This window comes from Palaemon carinicauda, chromosome 38, assembly GCF_036898095.1.
Source record: "Palaemon carinicauda isolate YSFRI2023 chromosome 38, ASM3689809v2, whole genome shotgun sequence".
In the NCBI taxonomy this organism is placed as follows: domain Eukaryota; kingdom Metazoa; phylum Arthropoda; class Malacostraca; order Decapoda; family Palaemonidae; genus Palaemon; species Palaemon carinicauda.
The window spans coordinates 49580529-49591604 of record NC_090762.1 but is presented as its reverse complement, the minus strand read 5'-3'; the positions used below and the strand labels follow the sequence as shown (position 1 = coordinate 49591604).

The window sequence follows — 11076 nt, the reverse complement described above, 5'->3', positions numbered from 1 at the left end:
GAGTCTTGAATTGGCATGTGTGAACACCTGATTTCAAAAGCTGGATAAGTACCTGGAGTGGAAAGCCAAATAGATTACATCCTGGTTGGAAGAGTTGACAAAAACAATGACATGGACTGTAAAGTGATTTTGAGGAAGCATGTCTTAAACAACAGACTGATAGTGATGCATTTTAAAATGAGATGTAGAAAACCCAAGAAGAGATAGAGGATAAAAGGGTGACCAATTTAGCCAGATTGTTTACGGGCTGCCTTTGTGCAAGAACCCATGTCTTGCTATAGGACCTTGGCTATAGGCAGAGCAATCTTAAACGTATGAAATGAAGCAGAGAAGACTCGAAAAGTTGAACCTAAAAATTGAACAGGGTAATAGAGTTTAAAAATATCCGGGTGGATATGAAAGAAATATGTGTAAGAGAAACAGTGGAATTATTGGGAAGAATCAGAAGATATGGTGTGTCGAAAGGAGAAAAGTGGTGTTGGGAAAGAAAGGCGTAAGAGTCAGTGAAAAGTAAATCAGAAGTATTTAACAACTAGAAAGTAAAAAATTCTCTGGGTGCAGTGGAACGGTACAAAGATGAGGAAAGAGATTCGATAAGGAAAGTAAGTATAGCTATTACAGGAGCTGTAGAGCAATTGAATGAAAGGCTAGAAACAAGGGAAAGACAAAAGGATATCTACAAGATCTCAAACTTGAGAAAATGCAAAGACAAGATTTGGAACAACTCGCAGTCATCAAATATACATTTGGAAATATATTTGATATGGATGAAGAAATTAACAGGAGATGGAGAGAGTATTTGGAACAACTATTGAGAACTGAAAATGAGAGGAACTAGGAGAAGCACAAAGAGTGGATGGGCCACTGACGTAAATACAGAATATAGTAGTGAAGCGGACATTGAGTAAAATGAAAACATATAAAGTACCAGGTCCATCTCATTTTTGGATTGAAATGGTCACGATACTAGCTACAGAAGGGGAAGAATAGATGCTGGATTTATTAAGAGCGGTATGGGAAGAAGAAATCATACCTTAAAGCTGGAAAGTCTAATGGAATCTATATTTAAGCCGATAGGGGATGACATGGAATGTAGTAACTACAGGGAATTAAACTAATAGAGCATGGCTTGAAAATTTTAGAGACGCTACTAAATGAGAGATTGGAAGAGATTACAAAGACTAGAAAACAGCAGTATGAATTCATGAGGGCTCGAGTGACTGTGAGTGTCATCTTTTGGTAAAAGGGATCCCAGAAGCTCTTATGTGCCTTTATAGATCTAGAAAACGCTTATGATAGAATCCCAAGAGAAATGATGTTTTGGTGCTTGGGGAAGGGGAAAGTCCTAGAGATTTATTAGGATGGTTGAGATAATGTAGCCTATAAGATAACAAGGAAAAAAATAATAACAGCTGTTGAAGTTATGGTTGGTTTACACCAAGGGTCAGCATTAAGATCATTTTTATTCTTGCTGGTCATAAATGTGATAAATGAAGATCTTTTGGAGGTGCTATATGCAAATGATTTGTTGATTATCACTGAAAATGAGAAAGACTTACAGAGAAAGGTTGTAGAGTGGCAAGAGCCTTTGGAGAGTGGTGGTTTGATGGTAAATGTGGATCAGACTGAGGTTATGATGAGCAATAGGGAAGGTAAGGACAGAGAAGCCATACATGAAAAGCGAGGCTCGTTTGTAAAACAAGTGAAACAGTTTAAATACTTGGGATCTACTATAAGTCAGGACGGAGGATGTGAGGCTGAAGATAAGAATAAGATAATTGCAGCCTGGGGGAAATGGAGGGAGTGAGTTTGAGTGGTATGTAATACGAAAATTCCAATCAAACTAAACGTCAAGATCTATAGCACATTAATAAGACCAATATTAAAATATGGATCAGAAACGTAGGCTCTAAAACGAGAAGAGGAATCATAGCTTCAGAGAACAGAGATGAGAATGCTGAGTTGGATTATGGGAATATCACTGCGTGAAAGATTTGAAAATGGTTAAATAAGAAGAATATCAGTAGTAAAGATTACAGAGAGTGGATAGTGGGGAGAGAGTGAGCAGGGTTTGGTAGGAACCTGTTACCGGAGGAAGATAGGATTGGAGCAGAGAATTATATGGCAAGATAAGATGAAGGCATTGGAGAGTGCGTATCAGGCAACCAACCCCTTAATGTAGGGATAACAGCGAGAAAGCTCTACAGTTTCTCCTCATAAGCAAATGTATTCAATATCGATAAAAATAATATCAGAAGGAAAAAAACAATAGTATTTCAACGAAGCCAATGTTTAGTTAATATGAAACTTACATAGATCTTCAAATTCTAGTGACAATATTAAGATATGAACAAACATATGGACTGAATATAGTTATAATTCAAATATCTCCGGGTTTGTAATCCTCTTCCCGTGAATCCAAGAAATCCAGTCATTTTAAATCCAGCAATGGAAGGATATCTTTAGTGTCGACTGATCTTGCTCCTTTGTAAGGATCAAGGAAGTCACCCGGCAATTTATAAAGTGCTTGAGTGAATCCCACTGGAAAAAAAATATATATGGATTTAATCCCCTCTACTACAAGTATTTAAAAAAATATGTATAATTAGTAGACCTTCAATAAAAATTTTTATGAATAGGCTTACATATATGAATAGTTAAGTTGAGCAATCAACAGTAGATGAAGACATTGATGAATATTTGATGGCTATTTTTTCAGCGAAGAATATTGGGTAAGGGACGTGCACTGGAAACCAGGAAAATTCACAAAAGAAATAATTCATAGTTGAAATTTTGAACAACTGTCAAGTAGTTTGAGGATATTTTCCAATATAAAAATTGAGGATATTTTCCAATATAAAAATTATATTTAACAGTATATCATTGTAGACTGAAATACAAGAACTTTGATAATGGCCAACACCTTGAATTAAAGTTTATGATTAGGTTTTTATAATTTTCGAACACTTAGAAAATGATCCCCCGATTTCATTTAGGTTATTTATCTGAATTATAGATAAAGTTGTGTAGTTTTAATTGTAAATCATTCTTAGCATCTCTTATATTTCCATATTGCTTCCCAATCAATCTTTAGAATGATTCATTCTTTTCCTTCTCAGTAAGAAAGGCACCATATTCTCAATATCAGGGACCACTGCCTTGCAGCATTCCTCTTCATCTAGCTTGCAGCCTCTGGCTTGTAGCTTTTTGCTTCCTCTGGCTTGTGTCCTGCTTCCTCTGGCTTGTAGCATTCTTCTTCCTCCGACTTGTATAATTCCATTTCCTAGGGCTTGTAGCATTCTGATATCTCTGGCTTGTAGAATTCTACTTCTTCTGGCTTTACCATTGTACTTCCTTTTTCTTGTAACAGTCTTCTTCCTCTGGCTTGTGCCATTCTGCTCCTTCCGACTTACAGCACTCTGCTTCTTCTGTCTTGTAGCAGTTTTCTTCCTCTAGCTTGTAGCTATTCTGCTTTTCCAAATGGTGTTGTAGCTAGGTTTATAGTAATAACAAAATGATAGTAATAATAACACAAAATGAAAAACAAAAATTTACTCTGTCTTGTAGCATTCTGCTTCCACTAGCTTGAAGCATTCTGCTTTTCCAAATGGTGTTGTAGCTAGGTTTATAGACATATCAAAATGATAGTAATAATAACACAAAATGAAAAACAGAAATTAAGTCTGACGTACCTCCAAAAAGGACAATGCTGGTAGCTAACACTACAATGCCTGAAATTCGTACTGAAGGATTAATTCCTCCAATGAAGGGGAGACCGCTTCCAGGCCTTGGCTGCCACCGGATCGGATTACCATTTGGGCTATCCTCCACTTCCTTCTTCTCTTTATCCTCCTCTCTATCCTTCTCTTCCTCCTCTGTTGGATTAAAACTATCGCCACCTACACCCGAGGGCACTGTCATTAGAGTCCATTGAGGGGAAGAGCTAGCCCTGTCCAGTAGCGCTTCGTTAGACAGAAAGCGTTCTTTTTCATGATGCTGGTACTGACCTGCTCTATGATAGTGACCTGGTTTATGGTACGACGGACAGAACAGACAGCTTGACCTCGCATAAAGCAGAGGGACTTTCAGAATGAGATGAAGCCAGGTTATCTGCTAAGAAGAGAAAAAAATTGTTCGTTCAATAGAGAACTTTTTTTCAAATTACAAACCCCAGATACATCAGAAGTTTAGCTGGTCTCATGTTATGTGTTGAGCAGGATGAAAGGCCTGTTGTGGATTTTTTTAGATAATGTTAAACCAACAAGGACGCCTGTTAAACCTCTATTTTTACTTTCAAGAGGCTTCAAGTAAGATGGTATATTAATATATTAAGTTTTTTTTTTTCTTTTTTTTTCCGAAATCTGAGTCTTAACGAGAAATGAACAGCTCTATTATTGCACTTTTTATCACGACTGTAGATAAGCACATACGATGAACAATTTGATAAAATTTTACTTTTTTAAAGAAAACTCTTTCACTTAAACATCAAAGATATTGCGAATCAAGAACTTTTATGTTGCATATCTACTTAAATCAATTTATCCTGTGAAACTCGTCAATGTTTTAATAACTTTGAATTTTTACAATAAAAGTTTTAATTACAGTTGGAACTTCTGCTTTCAGTGATATGCTCCTATGAAATTCTATCATTCATATATTTTGTAGATTTCAATCTTTGTCTCTTATCAAATAAACATCACAAATTCACACAAGTAAATTATTAATATTATACAAAATCACGAAAAATTAATTATCAAGATGATATAAAATAAAAAAAGTAAATGATCATTATGATATCAAATCCAAAAAGTAAATTATCAATATGATATAAAATCCCAAAGGTAAATTATCAATACAATATAAAATCCCAAAAGTAAATTATCAATGATATAAAATCCCAAAAGTAAATTATCAATATGATATAAAATCCAAAAAGTAAATTATCAATACATTATAAAATCACAAAAGTAAATTCTCTATATAATATAAAATCACAAAAGTAAATTATCAATATGATATCAAATCCAAAAAGTAAATTATCAATATGATATCAAATCACAAAAGTAAATTATCAATACGATACAAAATCCCAAAAGTAAATTATCAATATGATATCAAATCACAAAAGTAAATTATCAGTACGATATATATTCCGATTAAGCAACATCTAATCAAGTTTTAATACATCAAACAGGACCGCAGGTAACACACTTCTTTTATTCTAACTTCCCATAACTATTGGAGTCTAATGATATATTCTGTGGAACTCTCTACATAATGCTACTGTCTATATACAGAACAATTAAATTTTATCCTGATAATCCTGACACCGTTTGTATCTACCAATCAATCCATCCAGCGATTAATCCAAAAGTACACTAAGTAAAATATCGCAACGAGTGTGAAAGTAATTAGTAACTAAAGTTCATAAGAATTTCACTGAATTTAATAGATTTTATCAATTGATAAAATGAATTTCATATTTTTCTTTTTATTAGTTTAATGGATAATCTCTTTCTCGTAGCATTCTGCTTCTCCAGCTAATGATCGGAACAATCATGGCTCCAGTATATAATTTAATATCAGATTAATCAATATCTTACCTGTAAGTAAAAAATGCCGCTGGGTGGACACATGCTCTCTGTCTGACAGCTGGAGATGGTTTGAGAAGAGATTACTCAAGTTCTTATTCCCTTTCGTTACTCATTGATGTCTGATTTACTTCTGTATACAAAAAAAGGGGGAGAGAGAGAGAGAGAGAGAGAGAGAGAGAGAGAGAGAGAGAGAGAGAGAGAGAGAGAGCAGGGGAAATAGGGCCCACTTCCCTTTCGTGAATCCAAATCCTCATTTTAGTTTCTAATCCTTCCTCGGGTTTAAGAGGATAAGAGGCGATAGCAAAAGGGTTGAATCACCTGGCAAAATGGATTAAAAAACATTAGGAGGGATGCTTATGTACAAATCTACAAATATCTTTTCATTTGCTCCTATGGCGAAACTTACGAATATCAGTTGAGATTTGACCTGTTCTGTGAGAGCATCGCCAATCATTTTAAACTATCGTTTATTCTATCAATTCCAGATTCGAGATCTGATATTTCAATTGCAACAATGGAAAATTTTTTCAATAAATTTGTTTCATTGTTTACCGCAGACGAAGGGGAAATGCTGCAACATCACTTTAATTTACAAGTGAATAATGCAGGTAAAGTGGCGAAACGTGATCAGTTCGCTTTTATAAATATCAGAATTACTTTTGAAATTATGTATACATACAGTTAGATACCGCATGCATATGTATATATATATATATATATATATATATATATATATATATATATATATATATATATATATATATATGTGTGTGTGTGTGTGTGTGTGTATATATGTATATATATATACTGTATATATACTGTATATACATATATATATGTATATGTATATATATATATATATATATATATATATATATATATATATATGAATATATATATATATATATATATATATATATATATATATATATATATATATATCAAGTACACATATAAACATATTCACACACAGACATACATGTAATGTATGTGTGTATATATATATATATATATATATATATATATATATATATATATATATATATATACTGTAGATATAAAAATTCATATATATATATATATATATATATATATATATATATATATATATATATATATATATATATGTATATATAGGTATATATATATATATATATATATATATATATATATATATATATATATATATATATACTGTATATGTATATATGTGTGTGCGTGTATATATATATATATATATATATATATATATATATATATATATATATATATATGTATATGTATATATGTATATATATATGTATATATATAGGTATATATATATATATATATATATATATATATATATATGTGTGTGTATATATATATATATATATATATATATATATATATATACTGTATATATATGTATAAATATATATAAATATACATATATATATATATATATATATATATATATATATATATATACACGCATATAAACATGCACAGTATACACATTACTGAGTGGGGATACCATAACGTAGTGAAAGGGTTTGCGTATCGCCCCGATCAATAAAGCTGTACTAGTCAGGACAATCTATACTAGGTTGGTTTGCTGCGAGCGATCAGACAAAAATCCCTCACCATCGTCAATCCGCACTGGCCTGTATAATGATGAAAACTGGCCAAACCCTACACATGAATTGACATATCTGAGGTCTTTGTCATACAGTGCACTAGAAACGGCTGCATTTATTGTTGCCATAAAGAGTATGTATACTGTATATATATATATATATATATATATATATATATATATATATATATATATATATATAGTATATATATATATATATATATATATATATATATAGTATATATATATATATATATATATATATATATATATATATATTATATGCATGCATATATATATATACACACACACACACACACACACATATATATATATATATATATATATATATATATATATATATATATATATATACTGTATATGTATATCTATATATATATATATATATATATATATATATATATATATATATATATAAATATAAACGTATATATATACACACACACACACACACATATATATATATATATATATATATATATATATATATATATATATATATATATATATATATATATATTTGTTAAAGAAACCAATCTTAAAGCCGAAAGGAACAAATGGAAACGAAAAGTAAATCATATTATACAACAAAGATTATAAAGCGTACAGAGGTATCAAAGAATACCGGCAGAATGGTGATGAAAATCTCAACTGAGAAAGATTTACTTTATCTAAATTGAAATCAAGAGAACACAGCTGTTCACGCACCCAAACACATGTACAATCACTTATATAAGTTTATAGATGTCCGGGTCTTTTTACCCCTTTCTGGACGACAGGTGTCTGGGAGTGCGAAAGCGGCCAACTGCCTGGTTGAATATTGGACCGGTCGCGGGCTCCCAGATACCTGTCGTCCAGAAAGGCGTGGAGTATAAACCTCTCAAACACCCGGACATCCATAAACTTAAATGAGTGACTGTACATCCCCAAGTCATTGCCTTGCTTAGGCATTGTCACTGTCCCTTGCCTCTGCCATTCACGACAGACCTTTAAAACCAGCAATGTATATGTCTGTATATATATGGATAACTTTTAAAAAATATTTCAATACAAACATCAACATTGATATGAATAAATTGTATGGGAAAGCGTAAAAGAAAAATATCTGGATGTGTGTTCGTACACTCACTGTGCCATATATAATGCTAGAATCTCTCTCAATAAATCCGTCCTCTTGTAGAAGACGAAACTAGTCTAGATTTACTCTTATATAAATAAATAAACACACACACACATACACACACACACACACACACACACACATATATATATATATATATATATATATATATATATATATATATATATATATATATATATATATATATATGTGCGTGTGTAAACAAGGAAAAAACTGTTGGTACATCAGGTGTCCGATGCTTACCGTGAACATTCAGTCGTAAGGTTTGAACAACCCTTTGATTTATAATTATTTCAATGTCTTTCGTTCTTTCTTGCCATAATGACTCACGTATACAGTATTTTGCACCGATGGTTTCTTTACCTTGTTTTCTCGTGTATATTCTTTTTTCTTTTAGGTGATATGAAAGAGAGACAATTCTTCTCCGGACCTCCCAGAATTATGGATCCTGTGTCAACAATAGTACTTCTGACTGTTGTGACTTTAGGCGCCACTGTCATGCTTTGTAAGTGTTAACTGGTAGTTCGGGGTTGTAACTGTAGTGAACAGTTATGCAAGGTGTAAGAAAATATATGTACATTTCATATAATTATTATTCTCTGTCAAGTAACATCATATGTCCATATGACAGTAAATACGGCATAGATTGATTGACTGATTGATTGTAAGTTTTCTGGCATCCTGTCATCTAAGGTCATTGACGCCATAGGCCATATTGTTAGAACAAAAGCATAAAGTACCGAGATATATTACAGCTTTCTTCTTTGACTTCTTCACAAATCTCCTATTTTGCAACTCTTCTCTTTTTAATGTTTCGTTAACAATTACCTTATTTTAGTTGCTCTTGGACAAAAAAAATCTCATTTAAACATATCATTTGCTTATAAACCTTTATTTTGGACAACTTTGATCATTGATATCTGCATTTCTCTTTACAGCTTTCTTGGCGATTGCAATCCTAGCAGGCTTCGTGTCCTGGGCAAATGGTCCTCTATCGAAACCTCCTGATAAGAGCATACCAGACACTCCTTCCTTAGACCACCTTACTCTCAAGGTTAAAAGATCCATCTCCAAATTCAGTTAGTTTAAATGCATCAATGATGTTCTGATGCATTATGCCTCTTGAAATACACAAATGATATTCATTGTAACTGTATAAGTGTTCTCTATATAGCTACAGAGACGTTCATGTTTAAATATGACGACAGACAATTAATTCGCTGAATTTTTGCCTTCGCTAAAAATGAAGATTTTGCAAATGGTATATATTCACCCCTGTCTGTTTGTTAGCTTATTATTTATTTGTTTGTGAGCAACTTAACACAAAAACTAAAGAAAAAAAAAAAATTTGCTATTCATAATGGGTACGACCCATGGATGGATATGTAACATTTTGGAAAAAGTACATCAACGTACTTGACGCAGTAGTACTTTGAAAATAATCGCTATGTTAAGTAAATGGCAAATATTTTCTAAGTTTATTTTTTGTTTGTGAACAACATTACGCAAAAGCTAATAACCCAATTTGAACGAAACTTGGTGGACGTGTGTGGTAGGACCCAATAATAAACCCATTACATATTGAAGAAAATACATCGATTTGCAAGTAAGATATGGAGTTGAGAGCAAAATAAGACTGCTTGGCGTGGCGAAGGCATGCGCTCTACTGATGCCCCTCTAGTTATTAATTGTCGATACACAAAACGTCCTCTGCATTACATAGACTTTAGTTCACTCCGAAATTCCAAATTCAGATCTAGACAGGACTCCATTTAGTTTTCAATCAAAGCAGAAACGTAGTCTGCAGCTTTTTTTTTTTTAATCTAGATTAATATTCACTTTTTTTTTATAAAGTATATTGCTTTAATTTCGTTCACATCACATCTAAAGTCTGTAAATTTTAACCCTTTTTTTTTTCTTTTTTTTTTTGGCTCTTAGGAATTTTAGACATCTAGGTAAGGTTGTGAAAAGTAAAAAAAATAAATAGATTGAAATAGTTAACTTATTGTTTTATTGATCTTTCGAAAATCGTCTTTATTAGAGGTTATGCCAGTATCAGTAATAATAATAATAATAATAATAATAAATAATAATAATAATAATAATAATAATAATAATAATGTTAGTAAGAAAGATGATAATGAGGATGAGAATGTCGTTAAGTGATAAGAATAATAATCGATGGTTATAAAATTGAGGATCATGATGATGACGACGATGATGATTAGTAGTAGTATAAGTAAATAGCTATTTCTTTGATTTGTATCGGTTACTAACTAAAATAATCTAAATGTCTCTCTCTCTCTCTCTCTCTCTCTCTCTCTCCTCTCTCTCTCTCTCTCTCTCTCTCTCTCTCTCTCTCTCTCTCTCTCTCTCTCTATATATATATATATATATATATATATATATATATATATATATATATATATATATATAAATACACACATATATATATACATAGATATATATATATATATATATATATATATATATATATATATATATATCTATATATCTATATATATATATATATATATATAATTTATATATATATATATATATATATATATATATATATATATATATATCTATATATATAATTTATATATATATATATATATATATATATATATATATATATATATATATATATATATATATATATATATATATATCCTAGTTAATTATAGCTATTGCTAGAG

The 11076-nt window shown here is 31.0% G+C and overlaps 1 protein-coding gene across 1 annotated transcript; it reads left to right on the top strand.

Moving 5' to 3' along the window:
* The first annotated feature begins 1423 nt into the window (after nucleotides 1–1423).
* Nucleotides 1424–1807, top strand: LOC137630325 (uncharacterized). The gene has a single exon (XM_068361764.1). It carries the CDS (start codon nucleotides 1424–1426, stop codon nucleotides 1805–1807), a length of 384 nt encoding a protein of 127 aa, XP_068217865.1.
* Nucleotides 1808–11076: the final 9269 nt, after the last annotated feature.

What these genes read in the sequence shown, in the direction of transcription:
- LOC137630325 (XM_068361764.1), top strand. Translation starts at nt 1,424, where the DNA reads ATGGTTGGTTTACACCAAGGGTCAGCATTAAGATCATTTTTATTCTTG.